We start from the raw sequence: 16,670 nt of genomic DNA on the forward strand, positions 1-16,670 counted from the left end.
TGTTTAAAAGTTTGGAAATTCACTATACAGTTTTTGTGATTCTGTAGATTAGTGATTTATTAGCTCTTAGCCAGAGGTGAAAATTAGATAATCTGTAGTGTTTTTTAAAGCTAAAGCCAGAAAAATTAGTAACTATAAAATGGAAAATGTGGTTTATTTTCTGTCTTTTTGTATTGATATATTTCTATGCCTTGCTATCCACGCAAGAGGTTTTCTCTCATCATCCAAAACAGCAGCAGCAGGTGCCTAGTCCTTGCCCTCTCCCTGACTCACGCCACTGGCCGTAACTGCCACCGCAGAAACCTCATTAACCATGAAAGTCTGAATCTGGTCTTCGCCCAGCGCCACATCCTGACAAACCCTTCCAATAAGGCCATAGGCTGCAAACGCTTCAACACTGCTGCATCGGCCCCACTGATTTAAGGCCTGATTCCTTGTCACCCCCTCCCCAGCCCCCTAAAATAAAACTTCAAAAGGACAGGCTAATAATCGAGTTGTAAGGCTCAGCGAACTTCCTCGTTTAATTGATTACCCCCAAAAAAAGAGGCTGGGGGCTCGTGTTCCAAAAGTCCATAAAGTCGCAGCAACATGACAGCACAATAGAGCCTCGCAAAATGGAGGGGGAAAGATTTACTTTTAATACACCTCTATCCTGTGTCACAGTTTGAAACCTCTCTGGTTTATGTCCCTCCTGGCAAAAGCACATAAAAATTAGTCTGTACTGTAGTGTATAGCCAGTTCTTTTCTTCCTCAGCCCACTAATTTGTTTCGGTTGGATTTCTTCAGCAGAGGACAGACCCTGATGTGTAGGAAGCAGGATGAGGGCCTCTTTCACGTTTTCCCCCTTTTTGTTCTTTTTCATTTCAGCAAGACTGTTTCTTGCTACTGATCTTCCATAAATTTGCTTAGAGGAAGCACTGTTCAATGTTGAGGTGCACGTCCAGGTATATATTGTGTGTGTGTGTGTGTGTGTGCGCTAAGAAAGGGGTGGAGGTGACACCCTTGTTTCACCTAAAAAAAAAAAAAAAAACTAAAAAAAAAACTGAATTGCCTGTAGAGTCAATCATGCGGCCGACAGCAAGAGGAATGTAAAACACAGATCCAGGTTTTTATAATGTGATATTATCCCTTTCCCCAATAACAGCATTAGACCACAATGTCATAAGGTTTTATGTGGCATTTTAACCTTCTGGGCTAATGTTATGGCACTGCGAGGTCCTTTTGACTGCGGAAATGAAGTGAATGATGAATTTCACTACTAACGTTGCAAGTCAGCCTTTTCATGTGGCTGTGTTTACTTTTGACGATGTACTAAAAGACGCCACCAGAATAAAGATTGAAATGTGGATGTTTTTTTAATGTTAACTGTTCAGCTCTTCAGAGGCTCTGTCACCTGAGTGATTAATAGTTTAACAAATTGTCCAAATTGTGGATGAATCAGAGTGACTTAGGGTCTTGATGTCAGATGTTATGATCTAGCTTTATTTGCTGCTGTAAAATGTCTCCCACTTTACGGCTGTGTTCTAAAATCTTTGCAGAAGAGCTGCATCACTGAGGCCACTAAAGGTTGTTCTGTAGTTCAGGTTTTTAGCTTCTGATCATGTTTTAGTAACCTCTATGCAATGGTGTATTTGTGCCATTGCATCTTGAATATAAAGTAGTATTCTTAAATTAAGTACTGTGTTTTGTTTGGGATGTTTTGGGGGCATTAGGGTGCCTAAAAATGTGTCTGCTTCTTTTTATAAAGCCCAATATAGCACTCCTGTCATTTATCTGATATAGTTGTCTCCACACCACCAGTAGATGGCATTATAATGATGAGAGCCGTCCCTGTCATCCTTTATTGAGATGATCAGCATGTTCTGACAAAGACTGTGAAGACATCAGCACAGCCCTTTGTTCAGACTTATATTTATATCAAGGGAATTAAATTGGCTTAATAATTGTACATGACGAGTGTGATATCTTGAAGCTATATTTACTCCAAAACAATTAGATCAAGGTAAAAAAAAGTTTTGACAATGACAACCTCTTGGCCTATTACTTATGTGTTATTTTCTTAGCACTAACGCTTGTTTGTAGTTTATTATCTCTAGCTAAAAACCACATGTTCAGTATTGTGAATTTATAACATTTTTAATATAATTCTTCCCTGCCATTTTGAGTAGGTTTTCGATAAAAACCTACATTTTTGAAAGTGTGTTTTATTACAAGTATGCTTTGTAGTGAAAAGTCCCTAAGTCTTAACCAGAGTATTGAAATGTGTTTGATCCTGAAACGAGTTGGAACGAGTCTGACCCCCTGACTGACCCAGCAAAGGGCCAACAGGTTTCATCTGGTAGTTAAAGAAACTCCTCATCAATCTCATCCTAAGCCCTAACCCGCCGATGATGAGAAGTGTGTTTATTGTGGAGGGAGGGGCGGGAGGGGGAGAAAATGTCTCGCCGAGAAAAACCCGCGTGGTGTTACTAAGATACTCCTCTTTGTTGGAGCTCCACAATGGGGGCCTGGATATTTATTTCAAATCTCCTGCACATGCAGACATTTTTCCCAGGCCTTCTTTCGGGCAGGGCCAGCCGGAGAATATAAAGTGGTGTTTACATACCTTCCTTTAAGGTCACAATGTCTCCCTAAAGCTGTCTGTTACAATGTTCGTTACCATGGCAACATATTAGTTCGAGCTGGGAATTTAAAAAAGAACAAGCGAGTTGCTCAGGATTTTTTTCCCCCCTCCTCTCGTGACTCAGTTTTTCTAAACTAAGTGATAAGTTTCGGAACTTGACTGATTCGGTCCCAGATTTTTAGCTGTTTTTGTTGATTTTAAAGCCAGATGTCCTGACTGAATTACTCCAACTCATTTACATCACTTAAAGTGGGGCAGAGTTTTATGTTGATCGGCAACTATAGGTGTACTTGGTCCCAACCTTTTGCTTGACGAAACCCAGGATACAATCATTTATTCTTTGAAGACTTATCAGTCTGACACCTTTCTGTAATCAGAACAAACTGTCATCACTGTAGGATGGCAGATAAACTTGGAAAACAGAAGAATTTAAATAAAGGCAGCAGCTTCAGGAAATCTGATATTTTCTGACTCATCTGGTGAATCAGTCATGTAACCAGCATGGAAACAGGAATTTTAATTTACATCCCTAAAGCCATGGTACTGAACTTTCACGACAGTGTTTTCTTTTCCTTGCCAACCCCCCCCCCACGGTTTGAACAATACGATGTGATACCGATCATTTTCCATGCTCTCGTGTCATTGGGGCTGAGAGTCTTTAGAAGTTAATTCAGCAGCTTTACAGGGTAGTGTCCCTCTCCTCTGCTTTCTGTCTTTGACACAGTCATTGCGCTGTGGCCGACTGGTTGAAGGATACACTAATAAGGTCCCTGGGCATCTGGCATGTCTTTAGCAAAGAGGGCAGTCCTTTTGCTGGGGAGCAAAAAGGACCCTGCCCCCTCCCTCACTTACACTCTTGGCCCTTGTTCCACACGCCCCTGACAGTGCGCAGAAGGATGGTCCGCGGGATGATCTCTGCCACCGCCTGCTGACCTGCTAAGGATTGATGGTGGCAACTAGGAAGCTCCTGCATCACCTAACTCTCTTCCTTTGTCTGATTTTGGTCTCTTTTTCCCACTCTTTCCCTCTCTTCCCCCCCCCCCCCCCACCCCAACATCCAACACAAGTGTCGTCACACTCTCTTTCACACTTGTCCACCATTGCACGGTAGCTTTCAGCTTCCAGAGGTGAACTCTCTGCTGGATTCATCAGTCAAAGCACTACATCAAAGACAGTGGCAGATTGCACTTTAGTTTTTCTGCAGGACAAGCTAGGCGAAAAAGCTTGTGAACTGTTTCCAGGCCCTCTGCGGCTTTGTGTAATTGGGTGGATTTGGAGGTTTATTTACTTGGCTGGTCGAGCGTGCGTGTGTCTTCTGTGCGTACGGGAATTCATGCATGTTTGTTTGGTACCGCATATGAAGCGGTTACTTTTCTCGCTGGCCGCTACATGCATTTCTTGGAAGTCTTTGCTGTCTTGTACAAGCAAAGCTGCAGTTAACCAGCCCCTCACTCGATGTCGGTGTGAGGATCGGGGGATGCTGAATATTTCAGAGCTGCTATATTTAGAGGTAGTTACACATTTAGAATGGCAAGAATAGAAACTTTCAGCGGGCGCTCTGGATGCCAAGGCACAGGTCTTTTTCTTTTTTTTTTCCTGCCTTCCTTCAACAGTTGACAGTTTTATCTTTGATCAATGTTGATGGCTTGGATGGATTCACCTATTTTTAAACCATAATTATTTCAAAGCATTTGACTATTGCAGAGAACATTTGCTCTTGCTTACCTTTTGTGATGAGGAACAAAGTGCTCAATTTTCTTCCTTGCAACAATAACTAAGGCTACACAGAACTTTCAGTGTGCAACGTCATGCATGTGGATGGATCAATGAAACCAATAAGGGCTCACAGTTCAGTGTCCTCTTTCTCTTGCACAGTTAAATCATGTCTGACACAGTGGATTGTTCTTCCAGCGAGGCAGGAAACAGGGATGATAGTAAGGGAGGTGACAAGCATTGCCTTTGCCCTAAATGATCTGAATGGGTAATGATTTGAGCCTTATAAATGATTGAGAGACCTATCTAAAGGGAATACACCTTCAGCATGGCATGGGCAGCTTGTTAAGGTGGACTGGTGCGCTTGAGCGGACGCACGTCCTGCCTGCGGGTTCGTCTTGTCCTGATGCATCCTTAAGAGAGCGCGTGTGGGACGTGGCTGAAGTCCCTGAAAGCATTCCTCTCTCACCTCTTTTACCTCTGGGGAATGAGATGCGCTCAGACGTTGACTCCTCTCCTCCACCAGTCTCTCTCTGTTGTTCTCTCTCTCTCTCTCTCCCTTCATTTCTCTCTATCACATCTCCTTTTTATTCAGCGGTGTTGAAGGTTTTCCCCACTGCCCTGTTGAGCTGTGCTGCGAGATGCTTGATTGCAGCATCCATCTATTTTGATTTTGCGAGTGTGTACAAAAGAGCACACGGCAGTCAGCAAAATTAATGTTCATGTCATTGTATATCTGTGTGTGTGTGTGTGTGTATTGATCTGCATTGAGTGATGAATTTGTTAATGGCATAACAGTACATCCATGGTTCTCTTAAGATGTATCATCTCTATGATGTATTTATTAGCTCCGTCTATTCATGCATAATATATTACTGACATATTTTTAGGTTAATTTAATGCTGACTCAAGTTTCTATAAGGCTCACTCTCCTCCTTTAACATTACCTGTCGGGTAGCTGCAGTGTCCACCTTGGCCACACTGGGGCACTCCAGACCCTGCCCACTTTCCTCTCTGTTGTGCTAGAAAATTCTGTCAGAGGATGCGAGAGGCAAGTGATTGCTCAGTAATAGCAAAAGGATGCTAAAGGGGATTTTCACCCTTGACAATGAATGGAATCTGAGAACAAGCTTAAATTCCTATGTTACCATCCTATGTCTGGACTGATTGGGCCAGTCATAATATGTCTGTGAGCCATGAGTGTGTGTGTATATACTGTACTGTTAGAGAGGTGCTTGTAAAAGACATAAAAGCTAATGAGTTATTTAGAAGGGACTGTATTTTAGGTCGCATAGGAGAGGAGACGGCTGTTAACCAGTGACCCAAATTGTAATGCAAATGCTAAAGGACAGGTGGGGTGGATGACGTTCATGAACTGTGTTGAGGACTATCACCTACAATATCATGAAGTTAAAAAAAAAACAAAAAAAAAACAACTCAGCCTTGTCTGATTTAATTTGCAGAAACAAAACCATTTCCATTCTATAAAGCGGTCTCATGATTAGCAGGGGGAACTTTCAAAGAAAGACCCCCTTCATGTACCTGTTGACAAATGCTGAACAGCAACCGCAAAGTCATTATGTTAGCTGGTAACAAATTGCTCATATGCACCCAATTTAAGCAGCGCTCCAAACGCAGAGAGCACTTGTTATCCTACGCCTGGTAGCCAACCTGACATGTGTATAAGAATGCCTATCTATCTTACAGTGCTAGACAGCTCGGCTCTCCAGCAGGGGGGGAAATGGAAACTGTGTGAACAGGTAGAAGAGGACTTTATTAACCACTCAGCAGTTTGTGACCCGGAAAACCCAAATTACCCCAAAACCCTCTCGTCTGCGCGGCCCGGGACACGACTGTGCTAAGGGAACCTCCTAATCGGCCCCAGATGGAAGGCCTGCTCTTGATCGCAGACAGTAGCTGACCCAGCCAGGCTTCATGCTTCTTACAGCACCCCCATCCCCCTCCTCTTTTTTTTAATTTCACCTCAGCCACCACCAGCCCCTGTTAGACCCACTTTATAGACCACAGTATGTGTGTATAAAAGAGCTGTTTTACACAGGAATCTGTGGGAGCGTTTATGTCATGTTTGTGTGCTGTGAATGGAAATGATGCTGTTTAGTATGAGCGAGGCAGGATGGGAGGAGGAGGGAGATGTCTAGTAAAATGACTCTTGTTTTATGTTTAATAATTGGACATGAAAGGTATGAAATGCCACCTTCCAGTTCAGTATAATGAACATCAATTTGATTTTAAATGCTTGAGCTTTAATATGACGTACTGTATATTGATATAGAAATCTTTTTGTTTCATTGTGATACTGATTCCACTTGTCTTATCCACATCTTATTAAGCTTCTCTCTCTCCTGTACATTTTTCTCTATCAGGGCATTAAGGCGCGTATTCTAGAGACCTTTGTGATGCTCTTCCTGCTGGCTCTGCTCATCCTGGGCATTGTGTGGGTGGCATCAGCACTCATTGACAATGACGCAGCCAGTATGGAGTCACTCTACGGTATGTTTTTAAATGATTCAGTATCATTTGTGTTTGTAAATTGTCTTGTTGTATTTTTAAAGAAATAGTCTGACATTTCAGGAAATATGCTTTTATGAGTAGATCGATACCATTCTCATGTCTGTGCATTAACTAGGAAGATAGAGCTGGGAGTCCATTAGCTTAGCTTAGCATAAAGGCTGGAAGCAGGGGGAAACAGTTGGTCTAGCTCACTCCAAAATTACACCTACCATTACCTCTAAAGTTCACAAATTAACACATTGTATCTTACTTGTTTAATCTGTTCATAAACTGTAAATGTAAAAATGAAAAGCTGTGATTTTGCAGGGATTTGTGCACTAGAACTGTTTCTTGCATAGCTTCCAAAATGTCAAACTTTTTCCTGTAAAGTCTATATTTTACTAAATTATTGATTTTGTTGTTGCTGTTGTTGTTTTTTGTTTGTTTGTTTTTTGGTAGACCTTTGGGAATTCTACCTGCCATACCTCTACTCTTGTATATCTCTGATGGGAGGACTGCTTTTATTAAGTAAGCCTTTAAATTTAATCTCATACATACTGAAGCAAACAAAATATCCTCACTGACATAGTGTTCAGTAGTTTATCTTACTGTGGTTAAACGGTCAAGCTGATGATGATGTTTTCTGTCTACTATGCAGTGTGCACTCCTGTGGGATTGTCTAGAATGTTCACCGTCATGGGCCAGTTACTAGTGAAGCCAACAGTAAGTAATTATTTGAATTAAATATATTGAATAGTTTCATCTGTAACTTTATCAGTAGAACAAGGTATTGCATGGTTTTAATTCCAGTTTTTAAAGCTAGATTTTTCCCTGAAAGACTACAGAGTTGCACTATAACAGATCCGCTCAGACTTGAAGCCACTTTGCTTCTCCATTCTGAAAGATGTCTGTCTCTGCCGGCCATTTACATGCGACAGAGGACTACAAATACATCACCAACTCATCTACCCATCTGCCATCTCTCCAGTCCCACTTTGGGCCTAATTATAACCCATTTCATCTCTTCCTCCTCTCCTCCCTCCCCTTCAGATCCTGGAGGACCTGGATGAGCAGATTTACTGCATCCATTTGCAGGAGGAAGCCCTTCAGAGGAGATTAAACGGTATGTCTGTGGGAGACGTGTTGGCATATTATAGGGGACGGGAGGGGATGACTGCCCTATTGGGTGTGATGGAGTGCGCCACACTGGAATCAATTAGCATTGAAAATTCAGCCAGGTACACACACACACACACACACACACACACACACACACACACAGACAGACATTCACAGACACCAGCAAAAAAATCCACACACATGTGACACTGGCCTTTCCCTACAGCTCTCCCATTCTCATAGCTTTCTGCTAAAGGGCAAAGCAGCCACCATGGCAAGGACCATATTTTATGTTTAGGAAGTTTTTAAGGATTCATTCATGACACTCCACTGCCACTGTCACCGCTGGCGAAATGATTGCCTCATTTAATGTCAGTCCTAGAATGGCAGCCAGGGTAATAGGATGGAAATGAAATCTTTTAGAAGAACTTTTTACTTGGTGCTGTGGACATTAAAGAGCACCAACTTTTCAGTGACTTGTGAAAAGAGACCAGGAGACTTGTGCTGTTCTCTGGACTCAGGCACGAAGCGAAAGTTTAAAGAGGTTGAGTTTGAGAATGGTGAAGGCGTTATTTTTTTAGCCTGCATTTCCTTTTCATGTCCAGCCCTCTGTGTTCCCAAATTCCTTGTTTGACGTTGAATAATCTCAAAAAGCAGGAAGTATTTGGGCCAGGTTCCAAAAACTACTTTAATATTAACTCAAGCACGCAACCAAGTGTACAGATGCGAGTAAATGAAGAGGATGAGCGTCTTTTCAAACCAGGGAGGTAAGGGAGATCATTCCCTGATAACGCATGTTTTCGAATGCTACGCCGGCCACCTCCATAGACTGCCACCTAAGCGTAGGGTTCCTTAGGGCTCATTCCACACGGCCCCGCTTTGAACTAACGGATAGGATAATTGTAATCTGTTCCTTATCATCTGCAAGACTGTTTGATCTTTTCAAGTCTCTGTGAGGCAAAAAAATAACAGTGGTCAACTTCTCCCTGAGTGCAGCAGTGCCAAGTTTCAATCCGTGTTTGCCTGTTAAAGACGTGGGAATTAGAAGAAAAAGGAGGATGTTGATCAGTGTAGCCTTATCAGACATGAATGTTTTTTTATGCATATACTGTATGTACATGCGCACACAATGTTCACGCTCACACATTGGTGAAACAGAAGGCCAGAGTCGTGTTGCTTTGATCTGCTGCAAGTGCCGAGTAGAAGGCGGTTCAGGAACAGTTCACAGGACACACTCCAGAGGCGAGCAATGTTGTCTTCTTGCTTCACCTGTGTCCGCTCTGCATCCAGCTTCTCAAACAGATTATCCCGATCCTCTTACCCAGTTTGTGTTTGTAGATGTGGATTGTTAAGTCACATCAGTTGATGGATCTATGTTTATTTACATGTCTGGCCCTTTGTTGTCCTCCCTTTACATGCAATTGCCCATTTGTAATGACAGTGTTGATATTTTTAATGTAGCAGATCAGTCGGTTATGGTTCAAATTGGCTAATTGGCCATTTGTGTATTTTTTTCCTTGTCATGGGCATGATGAACCTAACAAGTGAAATGTTTAGAGACATGCCTCTTGAACTACCAGATAAGCTGCTAACACTTAAAGCACCAGTGTGTGAGATTTAGGGGTATCTATGGGTAGAAATGGAATATAATATTCAGTTCAAGTATGTTTTCAGCAGTGTATAATCACCTGAAACTAGAATCATTATATATAGCAATAATGAATGTTATATCGGGGTTTGAGAACTTGCAATGGGCATTCAATTTTATTTATTGCTTGATATTTTGTGTACACCAAATAATTAATGAATCGATTAAGTATTCAACAGATTAATGAATAATGAAAATAACCTTTAGTTGCCACCCGAATTGTTATTAGAAAGCAAGGAAATGTCACTGCTTACACTAATTACTTTTAAGAAAACACACCATTATGTTTGAATCACTTAAAACTAGGTTGCACAATTGACTTTGTTTTCTTAATATGAATGTTGTTAGACCTCAAGAAAATAGTGTGAATCTATGCATCCATCTTACCTGCGGAGGTTGTGATGGCATAATAGTTTGGAGAATGTTCATTTGGGTCACAATCAAATCCTGAGCACCAATTTGTGATCAGGTGCATCTCTTTATGGGCACATCGCACCTACTTTAACCTAATATATTTAAACAAAATAATAACGGAAAAACAGAAGAGTAAAGATCATAAAGATGGCGCTAGGAACATGAAAGGCACTTAAGATTGGGTTAGTATCCTGATCTTAACATAGTAAAGTGTCATGAAAGTGGAAGAATCTTGTTGAATCTGTGCCTTTTAAAGAATTCAGGCAGGGTAGGTAGGTAGGGACAAACTCTACAAAGAAATGCCCATTGTGTATATGATTGCAGGTAATTAGCTTAGAAGGTATTCTCAAAATCTTGAAACTGGAGTACATGAACATACTGCAGCACAGGCAATGTGATGCACACTTGTCCACACTGCCCTTTCAAGACCCTGATCTGCTGATAGCAGAGCAACAGAGCGCCTGTCCAGATGCTATGCGGCACAATGACCTTGCCAGTGCCTCTGTTGTCTCAGCATGGTGTTTAGCATATTTGTGGATGACGTAATTTTTCGACTGTGGTGAAGGTTGGAGAGGATACGGTGAATTACTCTGGGCCTTCCTGGCCGCCAGAAGCCTCACTCAGCATCTCTGCCTCGCTGTAACTCAGTCTTTTACTTGATGCTGCCAGCAGAAGGGGAAGAAGGATATATTTAACTTCAGTCTGGATTGATGTCACTGTAGATACTGCAGTTGAAATTCTCATAATTTTCCACTAGTGCTCCGAACAAGTGCTGATATTGTTCTTTGTTTATAGTTAGATCATTATATTTTTATGCCTATTAAGAACCTCATTTGATCAATGATTTATCTGTCGGAGGTGACAGGTAAGGCCATGTTTGGATATGTTATGCACATAGGTGATAGATTAGTTCACTTGCGGCTGAGCAGATTTGGCTACCCTAAGGGCGAGCATTCAGTTCGTCTCTGGAGTAAAAGAGCTGTTGAACTGTACGTGACATTTCCTGTTGTGTTGTGACTACATTTGCTCGGAGGGTTCAAACTTTCCCCGGCTTAGATCCTGGGACAGGTACTGTATCTGCGAGGGCACAGACAAGACTGCTAGCTCTCTCTCTCTCTGTCTATCTCCCTCTTTTGCCTACTTAAACCCATCCAGACAGGGCGTGTCATAATAACAGAGGGAAGAAAAAGGTTTGATCAAAGTGATTGGTCCTTCACTCCTGTAACAAAGATGAAAGATGGTATTTTTATTGCACGCTAGTAACGGTGTAACACTGAACTAATTGGTCTTGATCTGCCAATCACCCCAGGGGATGCAAATGGATACTCTTCCACTTTGGCTCCAAGGGGCCTCTATGCTAGTGCGTCAAGCTGGAAGGAAAACAGAGTAAAATAGATAAATTAGCCTTAAATGAGCCGGCCTTGTGGTTTTCCTGGAGAATCCCTTGCTGTCTTCTCCAGCCCACTCAACCAGTTGTGGCATGTGCTAGACAGCTCCTGACATAAGAGATTATTTTCACTTGTTTGAGATCACATTGTTATGCTCTGAGCAGGATTACTTGTTTTGATGGGGTTGCTTAATAAAGATACATCAAATTGATGTATGATGCATTTAATGTAAGAGAAATGTCTTACAGAGACATATCAGACAAAAAAGTTCTTTTGGATGTTACCTGTTAAGACAACACCTGACCATGCAACAAATTTTACTCATTTCCATGTTTTTATTTCCGCAGGATCATCCTCACATGTGTATACTCGTGGAAGCTTTGCTCACCAGCTTAACAAAGAATTGGACAACATCAGAAATCAGAGAAATAAATTGGGTAAGTATTTGTATTATGTGACAGGGCTGATATATTTTGTCTTAAGACCTTGAATTTCCATGGAAATATATGCCAAGAAGTTTGCGTTTTACATATTGCTGACAGGCAGTCGCTTTCTCTGCCGTCTGCCTTAATTTCTTAATTTGGACTTGGACCAGAACTGCCTGATAATTTTCCATCCATTTTAGGATATTATAAATGAGGCCTGAGCCTTTTGGGGAGCAGGGTGGGGGAGGAGAGCACAAAGGCACTTAGGATATTGGACAAGATGCAAACTTTATATTGTAGCAAGCCTTTTAGTGATGTCATTAATTTAGAAGGATGGTGCATATAAAGTGCACTTGGCAAACCTCTCGGGCAGGCAGGGTGGGTGCACTTTGAGAATAAGGAGGACTAACAAGGTTGGAAATATAGAAAGAAAGTCAATATGGCAAGGACTAGAGGGCAGTCAGATACACATTGTAAGAGGACTGTAGATGTCCATAACACAAGACATAGTGCATGTGGAGTACAGGCAGTCAGTGTACAAACATGACTGCTGTTGAAATAAGAGGGAAGAGATGGAAGATATAAACTTCAAATGTCTCATCTTGCTTCGAAGAACGAGGCACATTAGTTGCCCGCCACATGCACACACACACTCTGACCAAAATATAAATCACAGAATTAATTTTGTTGCATTTCTTTTTATCCAGGATTTATTATTGTTTCCACTAATTAAGGCAATGATGAGTGTGGCTAATTAAAGAGGAAGAGCATCATTTCTAAAGGTTATGAATTTTATATTACCTGGAGGGGGGGGTGGTTGCGATGAGAGGGGAGATTGTGTTAGGTACACACACACACTCACGATATGTTTTACCAAACCAAGTTGTACAAACACTTTAAACAAAGCCAGAGGGCTTGAGGTTTCAGTAGTTATCTTTGATGAACATATTAATTAACCAGTGGTGGAAAGTGGTGTGTAAGATGGAGGAGTTTACCTCATTAGTTTGTTACACTTATATTCCATGAAACAAATAACCTCATACTTTGATTTAATCTCCGTCTCATTTCCTCACAGAGAGAAGAAAGAAAGCATCAGGTTGGGAAAAGAACTTGTTGTATCCCATGGTGATGCTGATCCTACTCGCAGGAACGGTGAGTGCAGAGACTGACCTATCATTAAGCCCAAACTGTTTACTCATGGCGTGTACAGCCTGGCTGGTGGCCATTGGGACTAACAACCTGTACCTCAAACCCCATCCTCTTAAGGTTTTCCCAGAGTCTGGGTGGGGAAACTACTTTTGTTTAATAGCTGTTTAAGAAAATCCTGAATAGCCACCTGCAACAATGGTGATTTTCAACAGATTATAGTGTGGGAATACTGTTTATGCCGTCTGATATTGTTAGATAAGGCAGAAAGGCCATGTGAGCACTATGGCACGTGCATCAAACAACCCCACATTGTTCAGGTCTTGAGAAGCTTAAAATTTACAATCACAAGATAGTTATTATGCATTACTATCCTCAAGGATAAGCAAGGACCCAGCAATTCAGTTTTATCATGATGCCCCATACTTTGAGGATTTAATGAATCTTTTTTATAATTATACCATGTGTAAACAAATCTTTATCTTCCTCTCTGTCTGCAGACAATTTCAGTTATTATGGTGGCACTGAATATCCTCTACCTTCTAGTGGATGAGACTGCCATGCCCAAGGGATCCACAGTAAGCCTTCTGTCTAACTGAAGTACATTTTTACCCCCCACACTCACACACACGCACACCGACACACGCCCAGAATGTAAACTGCAAAACAGCTTGCCTATCAGACCTGCCATGTTCCTGGCGGAGACATAAATCAAATTCCGGATATGCTCAGGTGCATGTTAGAAGAAAAGGCCTGACCAGATGTTAATCAGGCCCCAACCTTGTGCTCCCAGTTTTGTTTTGGAAGCTCATTGAAAGTCATTTCACAGCAGTGTGCAGATTCAATGAGCTAGCTACACGTCTCAAGTCCACAGTGGGTGAATAAGCTGCTTTTCCTCCCCTCTGCAAAGGCAGACAGGGCCAGGTGAAGGGCTCTTACTGTGAGGCAGACTAACCAAGTGTGGAATGGCTCTCAGAGATTCTCATCTCCGCCTAACATGCAATGTGTTTTAAGCTCTCCTTATCTCATGTCATCTGCAGTGACAAGAGGTGCGTGCGTGCGTGTGCTTGCTTGTGTGTGTGTTTGTGTGTGTGTGTGTGTGTATGCATACGTTTGTGGTTGCATTCTTGTCTGAGAGGGGGCAACATAATGTATCCTATTTCTCCCTCATTTCATTTCGCGTCTTGCGGGCAACTGACAGAGCTGCCCTCGACATTCCAATTATTTTATTGAGCAGAGATGTTTTCTTTGGCAGGACGCGTCGCAGAAAATCCCCCAAATTACACTTGTCATGCAGCTTGAAGCTGTCCTCCCTGACAGTGTGGCCCCACTAAATGGTTTACGCGTTTGTTGAGCTGGATGAATGCCACACCTCTGATCTCACAGCACTACGAGGAATAAAGGGGCGGAGTGGGTGTGTGTGTGTGGGGGGGGGGGGGGGGGGGGGGGTCTCATCCCCCAAAACAATCGATACTGACATGATATCCATCTATCCACCCCGTTAACCCTATCCTCAAGCTCTCAAACTCCCTACCCCTCTAGCACAGAAATTCCCCTGCAGTTACCTGTACACTGTCTGGAAAGGAGATAAGGACAGAGGAGAGAAAATGATATAAAGAAGCAGAGAGAGTGGCTTGCTTGAGAGTTGGACGAGGCAGTGCCGCAAAGAGCAAAGAGACTCAGACTGTGGGAAAGTCAAATGAGGCCCCGATGTGCTGATTGTTGTGGAGGAGCACAATGGAATTGCCCTGTCAATGTTTGTCTTCCCTTCCAACTAAGCATCCCTCCGCAGTCCTTAGCATACTGAGCAGTGCCCCGCTCAGCTTTACAGAGCAAAGGATGGAGGTGGAGACGGATGATGAGGAAGAGCAGGGAGGAGAAGCAGGTGGATGGAGCTGAAGAAAGAAGAGGAAAATGGAACTCTGCCTCTGTCAAAGAAGATATTGCTTTACAGCTTGATAAACAAGCACTAAGCAGGACCAATAAAATTGTTACTGCAGACCCTTCTCTTTGGTAGCCACCACACTTGACACTGTATTTTGTAAAATGGACAATTAGATTCGAGCGGACCGCAGTTTTCACCTCTCTAAAGTTTCCCTTCTCTAAACAACAACTTGCAAAACAGCTCCTACAGATTTCCCTCACATGCACATCTTAGCTATGACCTCTCTGCATATGCATGATGACCTTTTGTTCCTTGTGCGTTTGCATCTTCTCCCTACGGCATTTATGCTAAAGTGACCATGACAAACAATGTCAATGAATATCAAAATGTATGGAAATTATGCCTGTAGCTTGACAACCAGCAGAACTAGATGAAAATGTTGAATTTTGTCGGGGGTGAGGAATTAAAACTTGCACTGTCATTAAACCTGTCACTTCGCTATTACTTAAATCTAATTATGGAAAACTGATTACTGAAATAAGGAGCAATTTGACAAGATGGTCTCACATTGAGAATGAATGCACCCCTGGGACTACTGTTGTCGCACTCTTTGCCAATAAATGTCCCTAGCTCTACAGTTAAGAAATTAGATAAAATGATGTTGACATTTTTATGGCAAGATAAAGTAGAATTAAATACAAGAAACTGCTATGGCCAAAAGAATAGATAGCACAGCTCATAGCTTTAATTACTTAAATGACTGAAGATACAGCCACAATATGGGTGGTGTCTGAGCAAACAGTATGTCCAAATGTGCCTTTGGAATCTCTCCCATTTCTGAATCACAAATATTGGAAGAAAGTTATAAATGAATAGACATAGGCATTTTTAAACTACCAATCCTAAATTAATTATGATTTTATTATTGACCAAGGACTAAAGAAGCTGTCAGATAAAGTAATAATAATAATTTTGCACAGGACAAGTATTTGATGGGAACAGTTTTTTAATGTATCTCCACAAACAGACTAAATGATAATCAGTGTCTGTACTGTGGTGGACTGACACATGTGCACTGATGTCAGTGGGATGATCTTGGCTTTAGTAATCACATCCTCACTTTTTGGGTTTGTTGTTAATTTTGTCACAAAACTGAGTAAACTGGTGTCACTTTAAGGTAAAGCTTTCAGTGTAGGTGCAAATGCTCACAAGTGTAACTCTCTTGATTAGTAAATATATACCTTGTTTTTGTGTGTTGAAATAAAGTTTTAAATAAGCCGTCCCTTACTTATGGGACACACCTAAGGTCAGATAGTCAGGAGGACGTGAGGAATAGTTCTGCATGTGTGAGAGGCTGACAACCTTGCCAGTGCACAGGTACTGCAAGGTGTTAATCTCCCAAGTAACATACGCAATATGTCTGCTGACTCTGCCGCTGCAGGCAGCACAGACGAATCTACCAGTCTCCCCCCTGCTGACCCCCCCCCCCCCCCCCCCCCCTCTCTCTTTGACACACACAAACACAGACTCCATTACCCTTCCTGCTACTGGAATGAAAAGAAGTAAGATAAGATAAACCTTTATTAATCCCCAGAGGGAAATTCAGGCATCATAGCAGCAACAGCAATGAGAATGAAACACAGGAGAGGTACAGGTAAGAGTCCAGAGCCAAACCAAGATAATAAGAAAAGAGGAAAGTAAAACACTGAGCTGCTGGCTAGATATCTGCTCAGAATCTCTGAATTAATGAACATATGTACAGTCTATTAATAAATAGTTTGAGTCTATCAATCTCAAT

General features: G+C 42.0%; 1 protein-coding gene across 2 annotated transcripts in view; it reads left to right on the forward strand.

Annotated features, from left to right (window-relative positions):
- lmbr1 (limb development membrane protein 1) overlaps positions 1-16,670 on the forward strand; it is a 36,913-nt gene that overhangs the window by 9,994 nt on the left and 10,249 nt on the right. For both annotated transcript variants that reach the window (XM_044340374.1, XM_044340372.1), the window contains exons 6-12: positions 6,721-6,847; positions 7,307-7,375; positions 7,506-7,570; positions 7,898-7,970; positions 11,764-11,853; positions 12,917-12,993; positions 13,488-13,565. In XM_044340374.1, coding sequence (XP_044196309.1) covers positions 6,721-6,847; positions 7,307-7,375; positions 7,506-7,570; positions 7,898-7,970; positions 11,764-11,853; positions 12,917-12,993; positions 13,488-13,565 — 579 coding nt within the window. The remainder of the gene's footprint in view (positions 1-6,720; positions 6,848-7,306; positions 7,376-7,505; positions 7,571-7,897; positions 7,971-11,763; positions 11,854-12,916; positions 12,994-13,487; positions 13,566-16,670) is intronic.

The sequence above is a fragment of the Thunnus albacares genome, chromosome 21, assembly GCF_914725855.1.
Source record: "Thunnus albacares chromosome 21, fThuAlb1.1, whole genome shotgun sequence".
NCBI classification, from domain to species: domain Eukaryota; kingdom Metazoa; phylum Chordata; class Actinopteri; order Scombriformes; family Scombridae; genus Thunnus; species Thunnus albacares.